General features: G+C 35.7%; 1 protein-coding gene across 2 annotated transcripts in view; it reads right to left on the reverse strand.

Moving 5' to 3' along the window:
• The window catches only part of AFF3 (ALF transcription elongation factor 3), a 679,787-nt gene that overhangs the window by 115,309 nt on the left and 543,168 nt on the right, over positions 1 to 21,310 (reverse strand). For both annotated transcript variants that reach the window (XM_074213791.1, XM_074213792.1), the window contains exon 9: positions 3,900 to 3,940. In XM_074213791.1, the coding sequence (XP_074069892.1) occupies positions 3,900 to 3,940 (41 nt within the window). The remainder of the gene's footprint in view (positions 1 to 3,899; positions 3,941 to 21,310) is intronic.

Here is a 21,310-nt window from a genome sequence, read left to right on the forward strand (position 1 = left end):
TGAACCATTTCAGTGAGATGAGATGTGGCTACCTATTCTCAGTAAAGGAAATACCACAATTTCTGCTTATACCCAGTTACTTTCTTTGATGAATGATTATGAACACTGATGTCCCTAAGAGAACACAGGATGCTGGGTTTTATCACAGAGAACAATGGAAATAAAATATTAACTCTGAGGGTAGGGGCTTTTTATTTTTACTTTTGTATCCCCAGTATTTAGTTCAGGTACACAGCAGGAGCATAATAAATGCTTGTTGACTTGAGTAACTCCTAGTGAAGTTAAATGATATGATATACGTATAGCCCTTTATAAATTCTGACATTTATGAAATCCCTACTATGTACCAGACTCCATGTTCAGCACTAAGGATATGAAGAAAGGGAACCACAACAACAAAAAGTCTCTTTTGTCAAGGAACTCAGTCTAATGAAGGGGACAACATACTCATATTTTCCCCATAATAAATTACACAAGAACCTTCTGAGGAATGTAAAAAAATTATGACCTTCTTCATTTTACTGTTTAGGAAGTAGGCTTATGGAGAGGTGAAACAACTTATTGTCAGATAGTGACCAAGCAGAGACATTCAAGCTGTCATCGTCTGACTTCAAATTTATTGCCGTTTTCATCACCAGGAAGCTATCCCTGTTGCATGCACACATTTGGAATGCTGAAGGCAATGTGAACTGATATTCTTGCATTGCATAGTTGGAGAAAGTAAACAAATATAAGCTAAAATAACTGAGCAGTGTATAGGGGTTGATGGATGTGGACATCCTAAACTTGAACTTTTTCAGAATGTGAAAAGATAAAATCTGTAAGAGAATATGACTTGTCTATAAAATCCTGAGGGATATGAATTTGATCATCAATATAAGAAAACTAGAAATAGGGAAGTCTTAGTTTGTTCAGCAGCTGGCAAGTTTATGGAATTTGCTAACTTATAGAATCAGAGGATTTAGAGTTAGAAGAATTAGAAGAATTAACTAATTCATTCTCTTTGACAGTTAGGTAGAATATTGGGCTTGGAATTAGAAAGACTCATCTTTAGGAGTTTAAATCTGGCCTTTAGACACTGACTAATGAGTCACTTAATAACCCCTTTCCTCTCAGTTCCTCATTTGTAAAATGAGAAGGAAAAGGAAATGGCAAACAACTCCAATATCTTTGCCAGGAAAATTTCAAATGAAGTCATAAAGAATCAGCCATGACTGAATCTATTAAACAATAAAAACAACAATCTAATCCCTCAAATGACCTGAAGTCCATTGAATTTAACAGCTATGTGAATTAAGAACCGATTTAGGGTATAGCACTATGCTAGAGAATAGGAAAGATATGAAATTTAGAGAAGACATGGACCATGTCCATGTGGAATTTACCATCTCATAGACTGACAGATGGCAGAGACAGAAAAATAAATAGACTGAAGTAAAGTTTAAATAATGAATTTTTCTTAAACTGTTTAATAATAGAGCTTATTAAAAGAAGCAAATCTTTTGAGTATGGTATTAATAGAGAGCAGTCATGACTCTTCACAAATTGACTTAAGGTATCACTCACTATTTGAAATACAACATGGGACTGGAAAAAATATGACCTTGTATGACCCTTCTTAATCACCTATAAGCTTATTCAGAAGCACATGCAAATTGAGATAACTATATTCCCCACCTGACTTGGATGGCTTAAAATTCATTAATAAAAATATTAGAAAAACTGAACCCAATTAATTCAAAGCCTGCTTTTTAAAAAAAAATCCTGTGCATTTTAAATTAATGAGTTCTTACTGTATCTCCAAATGATTACAAATGCTTCTCATTTATGGTGATTGCTCCTTTGGCCCCAAAATATCCACAAAGCCCATGGAACTGGTCAGCAAAATAGACCAGAGCAAGCAGCTTTTTATTGCATTATTAGGATTGCATTACAAAGTCAACAAATCACTTTGACTAGAGTTCATACAATCCTAAAGAGAAAACATGGAATACTTTTTAGACATTTTAGATGCTATTTGGGTATAAATGATTGAACACAAGGTAAAAAAGACTAACATATATAGTTGAAGACATGGGATATGTATAAGACTGGTACATTGGAGCTATATCTATATTTTTTCCTTTCCCTCTTTCTTATGAGATTTATATGTTTAATCAATAATCCTTATATTTACTTGCCAGAGTGATTTTGTTTCTGGTTTGTGACATATGTTTTTCTTTACTATGTTTAGTGCAGTGCTTTGAATATTCATTTAATAAAAAAAACAATTAGTCAATTAAGAATTTTAGCTTTTTTGAATGAAATAATGAAAGTTAATATCATTGGACTAGCTTAGTCCAATGTCTCTCAAAACTTTCTATACACAGTGTGTCTTATCTTTTGGAAGTGTATACTAGAATTTTATCAGTTATATTGCTGGATGACTGTTCTCTGAGCTTGCAGTCATATCTTCAAAAGGATTTGGTATCATCCTAAAAATAGGTTTAGGTGAAGTCTACCAAAGGCCATAATGGCTTTGTGTTTTAAATGGAACTGTTTTTTACCTCCATGTGTTTTGAGGAGGAGGTAATTTATTAAAGCAGAAAAATGTCAGAATTTTGAAGATTGTATTTTAAAAGAGAAAATAGAAAGAGAAAAATAGATAAAAGGAAATATTATGTCAGAAATTAAACATGTTCAAATCTCCAACTTCCTCTTCTTTTCAAGCAACAAAACCCTCCATATTTTGTTTGTTAACTCTGCCAAATCTCTAGAAAAACCTTTCTTAGAGATTTCAATGGCAACTAATCTTGCAGCATGCAGAGTGTATACAGTTTGACATAATGAAGGGTTTTCAAGTGAAATAAAAAAATATGATGTTTATAAAAGTGAGGTGGAATAATTTTGGTGGTCTCAGTCTACCACCCGTAGAGAATGCTTTTCATTCATGCACAACAAATAATTCAGCCTAAGTGACAGATTTTGCTCTTAGAGAAGTACTGGACTGAGCTGGTTTACAGAGTCAATTACTGCTCATTCTAAGAAAAGAGTGGAACTGAAGTCAGGGCTGGGAGGGGGGTGGAATGCCTCAGAGCATCCCAGTTTTCTGTGGAGGGGGTGAGGATGAGCCAGACTAGGTTCAAGTGGCTGCCAGGAGAGCTTGGAGGGGGGAATCTCCTTGTACCACTGGATGACATAGTACCTCACTTGTACAACCTGCTAGTTCTTTAGCTTACTGACAAAAATTCCCTCCTACTGTGTCAAAATAGGGGGGGGAAAGGAACCTATTTCAGGAAACTATTTTACATCCTTTAATTCAACTCTCTTTTATGCAGTCTTTAAGACAAATCCTGGTGCCAAATACAGCTCAACCATGTTTATTTATTATATTAACATTTCTTATTCAGTAACTAACACAGGTGAGAAAAAACTAAACAATACAAGGAAATAAGAAGTGGGAAATGCAGGAGCATGAATTGTTGTGGGTTTTGTATATAAAGCATTTCAATGGAAAACCTCATCAAAAGAAAGATAACTTCTAGCAAAAGGATTTGGAGAAAGTCAGACGAAAACATTTCAAAATAAATAAAGTACTTATGGCTGAAAAATAAGCTTAGATTTCAACAAACTCTAAAGCTCACAATTTACTGTATCATTCATGCTTTTCCCACTAAGTTTCTTATCTCTTGTCTCATAGCACAACAAGGGATTGTGCACACTATGAAATACAACAAGACTGTGATTTTTGCAGTAATAAACTCCACACATGCATGACAAATCCAAGCATGCAAAGTGTTTAACATCCCAGTTCACAGATACTTTGGGGACAAAAATCCGATTATGAATTATATGCCACAATAAATAGGGCTCAACGTTTCATAAAGCAATTTATAGTTCATAAAAATGACAAAATGTACCTGTCAGACAGAACGCGGAGAGCAGATCTCTGTGCGGCCTGCTGGAAGAAAGGGCAGAGATGTTTATTTTATATTCTGACTTTTAAATTATGTGCTCAATCAACACTTACGAAAAAACGTGTTACACACATTTTTGTCATGTGGCCAAATTTCAAACTACCAACCAAGTAGCAGACAGTGTTTCATGAAATGAACATTCCAGATGAATAAATGTGAGACTCTGTGATGTACACCATCGCATAAGAGAATTGTCACAAGGTAGGCAATGATATTTTAGGGAGTAAGAACTCTTAGGTAATTTTCAGCAAGTCTAAGAAAATCAAACAGGACAAAAAGTTCTCCTTTTATTCTGATCCCTTTTCCTATGTTACAGGATTTTTACCTGAGTAAAAAAGATTTTTTTTAAAACCTCCTTTCCCCACCCACCAAGCTATAATTTTGGGCCATCAGTTAGATTTATGGGAAGGGATATCTCTTCATTAAACTCTGCTCCAACTTTTCTACATACCTCTTTCTCTGAACAATCTATGTTTTTTTCCCATTCAACTTCTTGTGGTGATTGGGAATTTGGGTGGGGAGAGCAGGAACAACTGATTCCCTCATTTATTCTACTATCCCCTAACTCTAGTGTAATTCTTTTATCTATCTATCTATCTATCTATCTATCTATCTATCTATCTATCTATCTGTAAGGCAATAGGATTAAGTGGCTTGCCCAAGGCCACACAGCCAGGTAATTATGAAGTGACTGAGGCCAGATTTAAACTCAGGTACTCCTAACTCCAGGGCCAGTGCTCTATCCACTGCACCACCTAGCCGCCCTAGTGTAATTCTTAGGAGGCAAAAAAGATGTTTGAAGGCCAAGGCTGACTAGAAAAGTCCAAGAGATAAAGAAAAAGTGATGTGTTTTACTTGATAGGTTTGTTGTTCATTTACAGAAACCAGAGCTCACAATTAGACTGGTAAATAAAGATAACTAAAGTCCTTCTAAAGTATCCTTATAAATTATTTCCATGAAACTGACAGCGTTGGCAAATGTGGAATCTTCAGAATGCAAACACCTAAAGAGCAGAATCATCAATTTTTAAGAACATTTTTACAAGCATGAAAATGTTTTCCATAGCAAATAATGTGGCTCCTTGGCATATCTTAGCCAAGTCAATCATATCAAATCAATGCAACATTTTTGAATATTTTTTTACTAGGCAATGTGAGTACCAAAGAAACAGAGATAATCCTTGATCTTAGAGAAATTGACACCAAAGTGGGAAGTCAGAAAAAAACAGATTGAGTTTTGACTATATTTACAAGGTACTGTGTCAATAAGAAGAGATTAATATAACGGTAACTGTGTACATATTCATGAAGAAATGCAGAGGTAGTGGAGGTAAATAGAATTAGTTGGGATCCATAAAGGAAAGTATCCTAGAGGAACAAAATTTTGAAAGATGGAAAAGTACTTGAATAGTTGCAGTAACACATGCACAGAATTAGACCCCAGAGTGTTGGGCCTGGAGTTAGGAAGATTTGAGTTCAAATGTGGCTTCAGATACTCACTAATTGGGTGACCTTGGACAAATCAGTGAACCTCTGCTTGCTTAAATCACTGGAAAAGTACCTTTGCCAAGAAAACCCCATGCAGAGTATGGCTTCCTTTGGTTTGCTTTGATTTCCAGTTTTCCCCTGAGACATTACATTTTTAGGTCATATTAATGCTATTAGTGTGCTTTAAAAACAAATGAGCAAAATATCAATTAGTTAAGTCCCAAAGATACTGTTTTAGTATCTCCTTAGCACAGGGTTAAAAAATGGTAAAGAACCACTTAAGAAGCATTTATTATAAGCTGTTCATAGTGTATCAAAGTGAATTCTAAAATAATTTTAGAATTAGGTTAGATTAATAGAGTTGGAAGAGACTTGAGAGTTTGCTTAATTCAACTTCCCCCTTCTCAATTTAGAGCTGAAGAAACTACAGTTAGATGGTGCAGTGGAAAGAGCACTGGCCTTGGAGTCAGGAGGATGGCAGTTCAAATTCAGCCTCAGGCACTTGACATTTACTAGTTGTGTGACCTTGGGAAAGTCATTTAACCCTGATTGCCTTGAATTCAGTCACTTCCAGTCCTGATTCCTATCTGGCCTCTGGACCCAAATAGCTCTGGAAGAGAAAGTGAGGCTGGTAGACTTAGCACAGCCTCCCTTCACTCAAATTCAATTCAAGTGCTTGTCATGGCATCACCTCGCCTGAAGTCTGGGTCTTCTTTGAGAACAAAGAACAAGCCTCATCATCACATAGAACAAGAAATGGAACCCAGAACTCTTGAGTCCCAGTTAAGTGTTCAGTTTACTTTTCCAGGTTACTTTTTAATCTATTATTTATAGCTGATAGCTTCAGAGAATATTACTGTAGTCTTATGAAAATCAGAAGAAATTTTCTCAAACAATTAAAGATTAGTGTTGAGGGGACCTTCTATACTAAATTGGGGGGCCTTCTAAGGTCTCTCAATTATGTAAATTTAAAAGCCCAAAGTAATGCAGCCCCCACCCCCTTCAAAGAAAGAAAACACGCATTCATGTTTTAAAAATGTGTTAAATTCCTTAAAATATTTTTTATCTTGGTTAATTATAAACTTTAATTTCTGTTTCTCTCCTCTTTCTCCCTTATACTCTCCTTCCCCTCCCCCAAAAGAGATATGGTAATATTGAGATAGTGGTTTGGGAAAGGACCCTCCCAATTTAATAACAGGGACAAAATGGTATCATTTACAAAATGATATTGTCTTCCTATGACTGATCACTCCTCTAATATTTCAATGCTATTTATTTAAAAACAAGCAACATGGTGGTACTTAGGACCATCTATTGCTTGCTCCACTATTTTTAATAGTCTGCTTTTGATTGGGCTATTTAATTTGCATTTTATTTCACATCATTAAAGACTTTACTGAGGACAGCTCATCATCCATCAGGGAAAGAGAAGAGAATATGTTAAATGTTCTATATAATTTCTCGAAATAAGGGACTTTGCAAGGTGTGTGATTTTTTAAAAAGGATTATGACTTAGATTAAAATTTGATACCACAAACCATGCCCAAAGACTTCTAGAATTTATGACTGTAAAAAAAAATCTCCTTTGGTTTCTGTACATTATTTCATTTTACTGTAGGAAAATAATGAAATAAATAAACATTGGATTTAAACTTTACTACAGGGTATGAAATAGCAAAGAAAAAATTACTTAGGTGACTCATGAAGTGAAGCCTGAAAAACTACCCACAATAAATTAGATGAATAGCCCAATTTCACTTGCTCAAGAGCCATAGATTACAGGGAACCAATTTTCTCTCTTCCCAGATCTCCCCTCCTTCATCTCCATACCCTATCCAAACTTCTCTATTACTCTACCCAAAGCAAAACGGGTTATGATACGTTTAAAAGAATACTTTATTGATCTGCCCTGAGTTCATTAATCATTCATAGACTTGTTCCCTAAGTGTATGGGAGACAAAACAAGTTCTCCTCCAACAGTAGTCCTTTTCAGGTTTTAATCCTCTAGAGATTACATCTCCTCTTTCCATTCTTTATTGCAATGTGTCTAGTGTGCCTGAGAACCTAATCAACAGATATTCAGGTTTCACTGTGTACTAAATGAGCTACCAAAATTACTTGAGGTATCACAATGTGCAATGTGTTGTTGAAGGGAAATCAAAGAGGAAATTAAATGCTTTTGTTGTAATTGGGACAAGACAAAACTGAGAGCAAGTTCATGGATTCTGGAGCACAGGGGTAGAATAAGGTGAACCTTCCTAAAGCTCAGAGGAATTCTCCAAATCCATATTCAATAATTACACAGACAACATATAGATGCTTAGCTTGTTAAATGGCTATTTGGTGTTAACAGCAACTCACTAGGAGAATTTTTGGAGATGTTACTAATCAATATGATATCCAGAGAACTGGACTTGGAGACAGACAGATTCATGTTTAAAATCCACCACAGATATTTTCTAGTTGGTGGACCTGGGCATGTTATTTTCTCTAGGTGGAAAAAATGTTAACTATGCAAATTTAACTTAAAAATGTGAAGTATTGTTCTGTTCTCTCCCCTTACCCTGAGAACAGCACATCCTTATGTAAACACACAAACACTATACCCATATGTATACACATAGATGCACATGCTTTCATTATTCATTAAGGACCTATGATCTCATCCAAGGAGGTATTCCCTCCAGAAGAAAAAAAAAATAATTACAACTCATCCATCTTCTATGAAATGCCTTCCTCTAGATTTCTTGAAATTACTTGTGACCAACCCACTTCTTTATCCAGATCTCTCTCTCTCTCTTTCTGCCACTCTCTCCCTAGTGCATAATTTTTCCTTAATATTAAAAATTATGACTAATAGAACAAGAATAGGCAGGTTTTTGCAGACAATATATTATAGTGGATCACATAATTGCAGTCACATAATTTCCTGGAAGCTATAGAGAGTAAAGTATCCTACTGTACCTATTGCTTATTGTCGTTGATGATTGTTAACTCTAAAACGTATCTAATGTTGCTTTAAAGATTCTCTTCCAATAAGATATCTCCCCCCACATAAGTTAAAATCACATATTAGCATTTTAAAGATGTAAAAAATGAGAAGACTTTGTTCAATGTCTGTCACATTATAAAGCAAGGAATAAAACACACAGACTTACTGGTCTCATTGTCAAAAGGGTTTGCCCTTGTCATGGAGGATGTTTACCACAAATGCCAAATCAAAGAGGGAACTGCCTGATACATACATTCATAATAAGAGGTCTATGCATACACAGAAATGTATATATGTGTATAATTATACATACATGCATGCACGCACACATAACATGTTTATTTTGTAGTTAGCCATGACAGTTAGCAGCAGGAGCAATAGGGGATTGAATAACTCAGTTGAAGCAAATGTGAAGAGCAAGGAGAATACTTTAGTGTGACTTATACCATGTGCTTCAGCTAGAACTATGCACAACTGAGGCACATCTGATGGAAAGAGAACAGTTTTCCCTTGGTGAATAGGTCTGGAGAGCAGACTTATAATTCCCATACTATGTGATTAGAAGTGAGGACTACTGGGTGGGAAAAGACTTCTGGGAAAATAGAGTTTTAAGAAGAATTTTTTTCTGGGGTGACTAGGAACTCAGGAGAACTGAGACACATGAAGAGAGATTGAGTGCTGGTACTATATAATGGCATGTAAGAAAAAAAATTCAGATTAAGATCTAGAAAGAAAAATCCCCACCTTGGGGAATCTAAAGAACCTTTAATACCTGAGGGAGAAATCTGCCAGAATATATCTTTAAGACTGAAACCAGAGACTATGCCTTTATATCCTAATACTCCAGATACTCTGAGAAAAATAACAGGACATTGATTATCTGAAGCATTTGTTGTTGGGGATAGCACTACTTAGTTCAGACCATCCAAAGACCCAAACTGAGATCAATGGGTTTATAGATATAAATTCCCTCACAAGGGAATGGAAACTGGGAGTATAGATGTTGATAGTTGATAACTTATAATTTTTCATGAAACCTCAACAGACAAATACTATGTGCATGCTTCTCCATTTGTTTTATCTACTTATAATTTAGATGTTAATATAGACTAGAGATACTGTGGTGAATACATTTGTAGTAATTACTAGCACTATGCCATTTGCAAATTAGTGCATGTTTAATATTATACAATTATACATGTGCACTTGATACATGTGTAGGGAATATAAGAAAAGATGTAAATCGAATGTACAGAAACAAATCCAGTGAGAAGAGGATTTTTTATTTCTTGGAGCTATGACCACAAAGATGGACTTGATTGGACTGGTGTAAAATGACATATTCCACAGAACTGGGTAACCATGGCAAAGGCTCTGATTGTTAAAAGGACAGTTTTGCAAAGATGGAAGTTTAAAAGTAGATTTTTTTCTTTCTTCAGCTGGCTATCTTTGAAACCAGAAACCCAAGCAAGACAAATAGTAGCATAATTTTCATGTGGAATAGAAGAAGAAATGGTCTCCTGACACAGCCAAGACCTTGAGGAGAGGTCTTCAAGATTACTGGGGTAGTATCCAGGCAATCTGAAGCAAATTAAACAGCCATTGTCTATAGCAAAAAGACAAGTAAAAGTAAAAAAAAAAATAGAAGTTGGTAGTGGTTTCCAGTTTTGGTGGTAATGCTGATGATACTGAGGGTATAAGGAATCTAATCTACTGCATAGAGGAATGTCAATTCCAAAAGGATCTGTACTCAATCAGGAATATGCATTTGTTTCCCTTATTTTTACAATTCCTGTCTGTCCTACTTAGATAATTTTATAGTATTAAGATATGTTCTTGCATGCATTGTCATTAAAGTAGAAACTAAATTTAGAGGACTTTAGAAGTTTCTAGGAAACCAGATGGGACAAGAGCCGGCTGAGATAGATCATAATAATCCTTCCTTCCCTATTGGAGCCCTAATCTGTGTGAATACAGAGTTGAATGGTATGAGTTATACATAAATTCACAAAATACAGGCTTATTTCACCAATAAGGAAGACAGTGAAAAAGATTAAAGGCAGCAGAATAGAAAGAGTACCAGATTTGCAGCTGTAGGACTTATTTAAAATCTTAACTTACTACTTGTGTGAGCCTGGGTCTTAGTTTTCATATCTATGAAATGAGAGGGTTGAATTAGATAGGCATCAGTATTCCTTTCCTTTCAAAATCCATGATCTTATGATCATAAGCTTGCTTACCAGGTAAAAATGAAATGTTCCTTGAAAGACTTAAAGGAATCCTTTAAAGGAAAAATGGGAAGGAAAAAGAAGAGGAAGTGAGAAATTCAAATCAGTGTTGGGAATCCAAAGAATGGAAGCATATAGGGGCGGCTAGGTGGCACAGTGGATAAAGCACTGGCCCTGGAGTCAGGAGTACCTGGATTCAAATCCGGTCTCAGACACTTAATAATTGCCTAGCTGTGTGGCCTTGGGCAAGCCACTTAACCCCATTTGCCTTGCAAAAACCTAAAAAAAAAAAAGAATAGAAGCATATAACAAGAAGAAGGACCTTTCAATATTTCAAACTTCTTCTGAAATCAGAGCTGGACCTCTGGGAAGGAAGTGGCTTCTTGGGCTCTGTGGAATGATGTTGGTTGGTGGCTCCCTGCTGGAAAGGAACTGACCTTCACAGATGCAGACCCAACAGAAATAATTGGGAGGATGTATTGTCTTCTTAAAGTATGAATCCGGGATGAAATGGAGAATCTGTTGAGACTTGTCAAATCTGATGATCACTACCTACTCTCTTGTGATTCATACAGGCTAAATGATATTTCCAGAAACAACCTGGAAATATTTGCTAGGGATGATAAATTTCCAGACAAGAAACTAAAGACTTTAAGAGAATGTAGGTGGTGTTTTATCTATTGAAAGATAGGGACTTCAGAAGAAAGGCAAGAATATATAAAATAGTACTCAAGAATAGGATTTGGATAAGGTTTTCATAGTCAAGATTTTATAAAATGAAGACTGGCAAAATAGATTTTTCCAAGAGTCTTGAGGATCTTGGTAAGAGGATTTTAAATCGAAACCAACATGGAAGGATACATGTACTAAGCCTGAGCCGAGCCATAATTATGTGGGGGTATGTGGCTTTGTCCTAAGATACTAAAACCAGGGTGGAGGAGATCACACTTCCTACAAAAGGGGATGCTTCCTCTCCACACTATTTACCATTCTCATGACTCTTGATTCTAAAATGGTTTGGTCACTGCCCTTAGTGACCATGACTATGGTACTCCTATCCCAGGATTCACTTTCTTTCCCCAGTACCCTGTCAAGTCTTTTATATCATCATCCAATTTTGATCAACTAGTCCTTAATTTACTTAATATACTTCTACCACTTCTTAGGAAGAGATTGGACTATAGTCCTCTATAATATTACTGTCCCTGCCTCCATCAACTAAATTTGACCAAGATATAAGAATTTCTAGTTAAGACTCCACCAGAATCTTAGAGACTAATAGGATAAAGAATAACAATGGAAAAGCCCATCAATTCTTAGAAGAGAGTAATAAAATATATTGTTTAGTCATTTATTTATGTCTGACTCTTTGTGTCTGCATTTGAAGTTTACTTGGCAGAGATACTGGAGTAGTTTGCCATTTATTATTACTCATTTTAGACATGAGGAACCTGAGGTAAATATGGTTAAGTGACTTACCCAAAGTCACACAGCTAGTAAGAAAAATGTTATTTATACAAAAAGGGTTGAGTATAACAAACAAAATTAACTAGATTTTGAAACTCATGGAAGCAAATTATAGTTCCCAGGTATTACCAACCTTTGTTAGAATGTAACAAAACTAGATTATGATAACCTATTTAAAAGGAACATAGAGAAAAGTAAAAATGGAATAAGGTTTGTATCAAGATGATATAGTCATGTGAGAAAATCCACAAATTACATGCTGTATAATATTTGGGTTGAGATCAACTGAGGGCATATACAGCGACAATGTAGTTGAAGTATATTATGGATTAATTTAATGTTATTGGGAAAAAAAGATGATTTCTGGAAATAAATCATAAACCTGGCAAAGAGGCATGTTCCAGTAGTGATGCTGCTGTAACTTTCTGTTAGCTAAAGTAGAGCAATTGATAAATTCTTGACTTTGACTTTAATAAAAAATTCATTCTTTTTATTGTGGAGGAATCAAAAATATTCTGGAAGTAATATTGACTAGAAAAAGGGGGAACTTATTATTGAAGTATAAATGTTTGGAGCCTTGGAATGAAGTAATTACTATCTCAGAATTCAAGATAAAGAGGGGAAAGAGGATTTCTATGGACATATGGAAATATATATATGTATGTATGTATTCTGGGTAGAGATAATTGAGAGAGGATTGGTGTTCTTTAAGCTGGAAAATATGCATAATAAAGGAAGGAATAAATTCCAGGGACTTCACCTGGTCTTTTGTCAAGTTTACATAATAAAGGAAGGAATAAACTACAGGGGTTTCACCTGGTCTTTTGTCCTTGCCTTAATTTTATTTACATGCAATCTAAGGACTCCTAGGGAACAAGGTGGACTTTACTGACCCATCCCATTATAGGTCTTATGAATGATCTGTTTTATTTTGTTGTTGTACAAATAACCTGAAATAAGTTTTCAGGCATAGGCTTACAATTAGAGATGTAATTCAAATTATAAGGAATTTCTTAATTCAAGTCAGATACTTGTCTGGGACCTCAGATCTTCTATCAACACCAGACAAAAAGACACAAAAAAGAACAATCTTAGACTTAGTCCAAAGAAATTTGCTGACTTTTTTAAAGCTTCCTAGATAGTTATAGTGACTCAGTCTCAGCTAGGCACTAATGCCTTTCTTTAGACAATAGAGACTGTAATTGCTATATCTTGGCAGATAGAAACAGAGAATAGAATAGAATTGTAGCCGTGAAGAGCTAAAGCCCAGAAAAAGTTAAAGACAATAAGGCTAGTAGAGACATTCAAGAAAGACAATATGACAGGCAGCCCAGATGACATGATGCCAAGAATAGATTATATGATGATCTGGACATCAGTAACTCTACAGTACTAGAGATGGCCACCATATTTATTTGTGTGTGTCTGTGTGTATACTCCACACACATGTTTTATCTACATGGGTTGCTGGTGTGTGCTCTCTCATGTAGTTTCTTTGGCTTCTTTTTTTTTTTTTTTTTTTTTTAGGTTTTTGCAAGGCAAATGGGTTTAAGTGGCTTGCCCAAGGCCACACAGCTAGGTAATTATTAAGTGTCTGAGACTGGATTTGAACCCAGGTACTCCTGACTCCAGGGCCAGTGCTTTATCCACTATGCCACCTAGCCGCCCCCTTTGGCTTCATTTTTGCAAGACACACATGTTCAGTACATGTGCCCTTTTCCTTTTCCATTGATAGTGCTGCAACTTGTCAGAAGATTATATCTAATATAATGAGTAAAGGGACTCTTTTCTGTTCATTCCCATAGGCTGTTTAAATATCCTTCATTCTGTAGTAATGTTTCCATTTTTCTAACTGATTGGTAAAAGTAAACATAGTGGTACTTATGAGTAATGATTTTGGTTGAGCACTGATGCACAGATGACCTTGAACTTGGGGGTTCATTTTTGAGGGCCCAAATGTGAGGGAATCCTTTTCACAGAGCTATGAAGCATGAGTCACACAAAACAGGATGAATTCATAAAAGAGTGGTCCTAAAGGAATAAGGTCAGGAATGGCAAAAACAATGATAAAATAAATTTAATACCCAAAGCCAAGGACAAGAAGAAGGACTTGTTGGGGACAAGAGGAAGACCAAAGAAGTCATATGACTACTGCTTGGGGTAGATGAGAGAGTGGAAATGATTCATCTCTCATTTTACTTGAGTTTTCTTTACAAATGAGACAGCAGTTCAGTGCCATGCTTATATTAATTGCTTCGTAGAGATTTATAGTGATGTCTGATGACTTAAACATTTTTTAAGTGCTTACTCTACAAAGTACTGAAGGAATTGATCGAGATACCTAGATGAAATGAAATATTCCCTGATGTCATGTTCTACTGAGGGGATACACTAGGAAAACAGATATTATATTTATGTTCTCCTGGTATTATGCATTTATAATGAACACAGATAATTACAATAAGATTATTTGAGAAGGGAGATAGCAAGTGCACTAGCAATTGAGTGATCAGAAAAGGTTTTCTGTAGGAGGGGCATTGGAGCTGAGCCCGAAGGGAAACTAGACATTCAAAGTAATAGAAGTGAAGAGAAAATGCATTTCAATTATAGGGAACAGCTTGCATGAAGGAGACTGGAGATGGAATGTCAAGCTTGCAGAATAGCTAGTAGGTTTAGTTGACAGAGAACTGGGAGTTTGAAGGACTGAAAGCATAATCAATCAATATTATATCAAGGCAGTCAAAAATGTCCTTATGATTTTCAGCTACATTAATAAGAGAATAGTATCTGGAATTTAAGAATTAATGTTGTTCAGTCATTTTTCAGTCATGTCTCAGTTATTTGTGATCCCATTGGGGGGTTTTCCGTCTCATTTTACAGAAGAGGAAACTGAAGTAAACAGAGTGAAGTGACTTGTTCAGGGTCACACAGTCAGAAAGCATCTGGGGCTGGATTTGAACTCAGGTTTTCCTGACTCTAGACCTGGCACTCCCTCTACTATGCCACCTAGCTACTTAATAATTTGTCTCTAGACAGAAGCATGTCTAGAGCATCATGTTAAGATGTGATTAGCAATAATTTGGACTAAATCCAATAGAGAGCAACCAAGATAGCAAGGGAATTCAAAACCAGTAATATTAGGGTGGCATGAGGAAATTTCAAACTGAAAATGAGATGGTGGGATGTGTATACTTTTTTTAAGTACTTGAAGAGCTATAACAGAAGAAGAAGAAGAATTAGAATTGTTAAGCTTGGCCTCAGAGTATCTAGAAACAAATTGGTGAAAGCTGAACTGAGGTAGGTTCAACTCAATACAAGGAAAAGTTTCCCAACCATTAGTTTCATGCATTCTGGAACAGGATCAGAGGACAAGCTTATAATGTTCATCTGGCCCTTACCTCTGAAAACAATTTTCTTCACCTCTAATGACTATGCAAGATGATACTACCAAGATGGGGAAAGGAAGACAGAAAAAACAGCACAGGGACATGAACCCAGGGCAGTTGGGCTGGTCAAGATAACAACATGTCTCTTATATGTGGGGTGGAAAAAGGGTTATATTTAGAGTATGTTTTCTGACTTAGTTTGAATCTATGTTCTGCTCTTCCCTAACCATAGTACCTTAGACAAGTCACTTAATCTTTCTGAAAGCCAGTTTTTCCTTTGTAAAATGAAGAGGTTGTACTGGATACCTTAAAGATCCCTTCCATTTTAAAATTTATACCAAGATAATAAGAACTATTTCAAAGGGTAATGGATTGTCTCAGGAAATAATGAATTCTTTATCACTGGAGGTCTTCACCTGAATACTGGATGAGAATTTTTTTAGAAAGATTGTAGAGGGAATTCTGGTTAAGGTATGAGTTGGATGAGATGGTTTTCTGGGTCTCTTATTCTGGGCCTCTTCCTCTAAATAAGTTGTGTAAAACATGTGGTGTTATGATCAACTTCTGTGATAAAAAAACTTGACATAATCACTTTGTTCTCCTTTAAAATCATGCTCAAAAATTCAATTCCCACTAATTATGGGCTTGATTCTGTTTTGTACTTCATGTTCCCAAGATTTTTTTTTTTTATATTTACTATGGGGAGAGAGAGACAGTACATTTTTTTACAAGTAACAATGTATAATATCTTGCCAAGTCCTTTCAGCTTTAGAACTTCATCTTGAGGATCAGTATGTGATATAAAGCCAGTGTTGAAAGTTTAAATTCTGGATCCCTAAGCCATAATTCTAAGGGAAAATTTTTTTTTGCTTTTTGTTCAATGCAAACTAGACAGATACCTTAAGGGGAACAAACTTCCCACAATGTAGTTCCTGGACACTACTCATACTGATCCACACACCACACTGAAAGTTCCCCACATTGATAAAATCAGAAATATATACATATACCTAGATTAATATACATATTGTCAATCAATATGTACTTATTGATTTATTGACCATGTACCAGTGGGAATACAAATATAAAATAAAAAACTCCTAAGGGTTTTAAATTCTTTTTTTTTTTGCAAGGCAAACAGGGTTAAGTGGCTTGGCCAAGGCCACACAGCTAGGTAATTATTAAGTGTCTGAGGCTGGATTTGAACTCAGGTCCTCCTGACTCCAGGGTTGGGGCTCTAGCCACTGCACCACCTAGCCATCCCTAGGATTTTATATTCTAATGAGAAAGATAATAAGTACAAACATGACTGTTCACAGAATATGAGAATAAACAGAAATGAATACATAAGTATGAGGTATTTCAGGAGACAAGGCATTGATTGTTGGGAGGGTTAAGGAAAAGCTTCATGAAGTAGGTGGTGCTCAAACTGAGTCTTGAATGAAACTAGAAAATCCAGGAGTAGAGGGTGAGAGGTTAGCATGTTTCAGTCATGGTGGATGGCCATGGAAAGGCAAAAAAAAAATAGAAAGGAATGCTATGTGTGAAGAAATGGTAAAAGGGCCCCATTGATCTAGAAGATGTAAAGGAAAATATGTAATAAGACTGGAAGGTAAGCAAACTCCAACAAACAGAGGAATTTATACTTGTTTGAAGAGGTTATAGTGTACTCCTAGAGTTTATTAAGTAGGGAAATGACTTGATGAGACTTGCTGTTTAGAGGAATCTCTTTGGAAGCTATAAGGAGAGAATATTGGAGAGGGCGAAACCTGAGGAAGTTCAAGTAGGAAGTTAATGCAATGGTTCATAAAAGTGAAGAGAGCATGAATTAGGATGGTGGTTTTGTGATTGGAGAGGACCTAGATGGAAGAGATATAGAGATAAAAGTGAAAAGAAATTGACAAGTGGTTGTTTAGGGAGTGAAGTAGAATGAGGGGTTAAGAATGATACCAAGATTACAAAAGTTGCTTGTCTAGGAGGATGGTGGTTTCTGACAATGGGAAAGTTAAATGGAGAGATGGTTTGGTGTCCCATGTGAGAAGGTAATGAGTTCCATTTTGGACAGATGTTGAGTTTGAAATGCTCATGGCTTGAAATGAGCAATAGGCAGTTGCTGATATGGGTTGGGAGTACATAGGGACTGTTTTAGTCTTTGTTTTTGTAATCCCAGCACTTAATTCCTGGGACATAGTAAGTCTTTAAATAAATACAGTCTGATTGATTGGAACTAAGAAAGACTGGGGATGTCTATATAACTTTGAGAATCAGCTGAAAAGATAATAATGCTATGGGAGTAATGAGGTTAAAAAGAGGGGGAATAAGGAGAGAGGAAGAGAGAGGCAGAGTGAGGAGAAGAGAAAGTATATGGAAAAGAGAAGGCTAGGACAGAACCAAGGGGCACAATTACAATTAGAAGAAAAAGGGTGATGATCCAGGAATAAAGGCAGAGAAGGAATAATCATACTAGGAAAACCAAGAGAACAGTGCTATCTAGGAAGTCAGTTTGGTCAACAATATAAAGTGCTGTAGAAAGGTCAAAAAGTTAAGGACTGAAATAAAACAGATGATCAGATGTGATAATAAAGAGATCATTGGCAACTTTGAAGAGAAGTTTTAATTGAAGAAGGTGGAAGTTAGAATGGTGTTGATAAGTGAGAAGAGAGGAGATGTAGGCATTGAATATAGACAGCTTTTTCTAAGCATGAAAGAAGAGACTATAATATGATAATTTGAGAGAATTCTAGGGTCCCAATAAAATGGGGAAGACTTGTATGCATTTGTAGGCAGCATGGAAGGCACCAGCAGAGAGGGCTGTAAAAGAGAAGGGAGCTCATAGCAGATATTTATGATTAAAAATATATTTATTGAGGAACTTCCTAAGGGAGTTGGGAAAGGGTTGGACTTTTAGGCATAGGTAATCGTATATGAATGCTCTTAGTTCACTTCATTCCTCAAAAGTTCTCAGAATCACTATTCATAATCTCCATCTTCCTTCTGTTCACAAAAGAGGTATTCCAACTTTCTAGTCAGACAAACCCTTCACTTACACACTTGATCCTATTCCCTTTCATCTCCTCGAATAATAGCTCCATTTTTTACCCTCTTTATCCTTTGCATCTGCAATTTCTTCCAATCCAGTCATTTCTTCTCTTCTGTCTAACAACACGCTCAGATTTTCTTAAAAAAGTCTTCTGACTGATACATAATGCCAAACTATCAGACCACCTTTCCTTTTTTCCCTAAACTTGGATATATTGATTAGACCAGATATCTCTACTTTCTCACCTCTCTCCTCTCATGCTTGGAATTGGGTGTCTGCCCCCATGATTCTACTAAAAATGGCCTGTCAATGGCCATCTATTACATTCTAATCCTCAAGGATTTATTCTTATTTCTCATTCTACATTCTTTCCATAGTGGCCTAATTCACTCCGATTGAATCAACTACCATTTCTAATCAAAGGTCTTCCAAAACTATATCTCTATTTCTAACTTCTGTTCTGAGCTCTAGATTCAGTTTTCTATCTGCTTATGACTTTTTTTTTAATCTAAATGTTCTATTCCTACCTCAACTAGCTCAAACCCACCTTGTTTTCTTTCCCTTCTAGCAGGCTATTCCTGACTTTGGCCCCACCAATATTTGGCCCCTGTCAAATTTGATAATAAAATACTTCTACCATAGTGCTTGACATAGTAAGTCCTTAATAAATACTTATTCCCTTCCCCCCCCTTTATTCTCTTCCTCCATCTCTTCTGATCATAACTTTAGGGTAGTATTTGACTCTTTCCTCTTCTACATTTTTAATAGCCAGTCAATTCAAAGCCCCAAACATTCCACCTTTTATTCTTTCTCTCTGTTCCCATTGAGTCTCCAGATAGCTCTTCTTGCATTTATTCTCTTCCTCTTTCAATCCTTCCTTTATGTCATTGTCAGAATATTTTTTTCTTATGTAGTAGCTGGTTATGTCACTTTTCTGTTCAAAAACTTGAATACTTTTCTTTGAATCCCAGAATTCAAATTATATTGTTTATCAGTTGTTTCACTTTTGAATTTCTCTTTGAGATCCCATTTGAGGTTTTCCTGGCACAGATACTGGAGAGGTTTGCTATTTCCTTCTCTAGCTCATTTTATATGAGGAAACTGAGAGAAACAGGTGAGGTGACTTGCCCAGGGTCACACAACTAGGAAGCTCAGATTTGAACTCACAAAGATGAGTCTTCAGTTTCAGGGATGACACTTTATCCACTACCACCACCTTAAACTCCTTTACCTGGTAGTAACAATTCTCTACCATCTTGTACCATCTTACTTTTCTGACCTTATCTCCTCCTCCTTCACCCCTACTCGAATGCCTTCTACATTACAGCCAAACAGGACTATTCTCTGATTTCATGAACATATTCTCCTACCTCTGATTTGGTTTACATTATTCCATATACCTAGAATGTTCTCTTTCTCCTTCTTCCTCTATTTAACCTATCTTTTCATTCACACTTAGAGCTTAATAAATGATTGATCTAACTTTATATAAAGTGCAAGTCAAATGCTAACTCTTCCCTGAATAATTATCTAAAATTTCTATTTTTCTCCATAGTATCCCTAAAGCAAGAAGCATTTCACAAATATTTGTTGAATATATAAATAAGTATCTTCAGAAGCTATCAAGTCCTTTTAAGAAATATAAGAACTCATATTTTGGAAAAATGATTTGAGAATTTTTTTGCAACTTGGAATATGTGGGCACTTAAGTTGATTTGATAATCTTATAAATTTTAAAACTAGATTTAAAATTTTGAAATGAAGTAGTTAATTATGTTTGAGAAACATCTCCCTAGTCCCCAAGTTGTAGCATCTTAAGAATATGCAGAAAAGACAAAATAAAACATTGCTACATGGTAGAAAGTCCAATGTTGTACAGAGAAGAAAAAGCATTGGATTTAGAGTAAGAGGACTTGTGTTTGAATCCTGATTCTGCCACTATCTAGCTGTCTGCCCTTGAACAAGTGATTTAACTTTCCTGGGCCTCAGTTTCCTCATTTTGTTAAATGAAATGGTTGTACTAAATGACTTCTGGGATCTTCTTATGTTCCAGAGCTATGATCCCATAATGATGACTGCCTTTCATCTCTGATGTCAGTAAAACACATTTATTCAGCTCAGCATTAGGACTGTTAAAAACAAAAGATTTCCTGCTGGGGAGATCTGGAGATGCATTGATTGTGATTGACTGACTGCCTAAATGTATGATTAGTTCATTCACAGATATGACAAAGATCTGATAGAAAGTAGTTTCCAATTACTGAACTCTCATCAAAGATTCTGTGTTAAAAAGAAGCCAATTCAGGAATACATTCTACCTATTTATTTAATGCAAAATTTAAATGGATAACAATGGAAAAATACCCACAGTGGCTTCTATTTTTCTTTCTCTTTTTATTCTGCCCTATGGCTTAATATTCAAAGAATCTACTTATTTTTAATAGTTCCTAAAGTGGGTAGCTCCTTCCATTTAAAAACCACTTTAAATGTTCCTTTAAGTAGTTTTCATGGTTAAAATTATTCAATTAAAAAAAGTTGATGATTAATTCATCAAAACAGGATGCACTGAACATATGATATTTAATTGCATAGCATTTTGAGTAATTCTTGCTTAGGGGTGATTCACTTGACTATGCATCAAAATGATTTAAAAATTCATTTCTGATGCAAGCAAAATTTGATTTTGGATCCTTGTCCCTCAAAACAGGTCCTGATTGCTTCTTTAACTCCTGTTTATACAATTCTACAAAATT

This window comes from Macrotis lagotis, chromosome 1, assembly GCF_037893015.1.
Source record: "Macrotis lagotis isolate mMagLag1 chromosome 1, bilby.v1.9.chrom.fasta, whole genome shotgun sequence".
Taxonomy (NCBI): domain Eukaryota; kingdom Metazoa; phylum Chordata; class Mammalia; order Peramelemorphia; family Peramelidae; genus Macrotis; species Macrotis lagotis.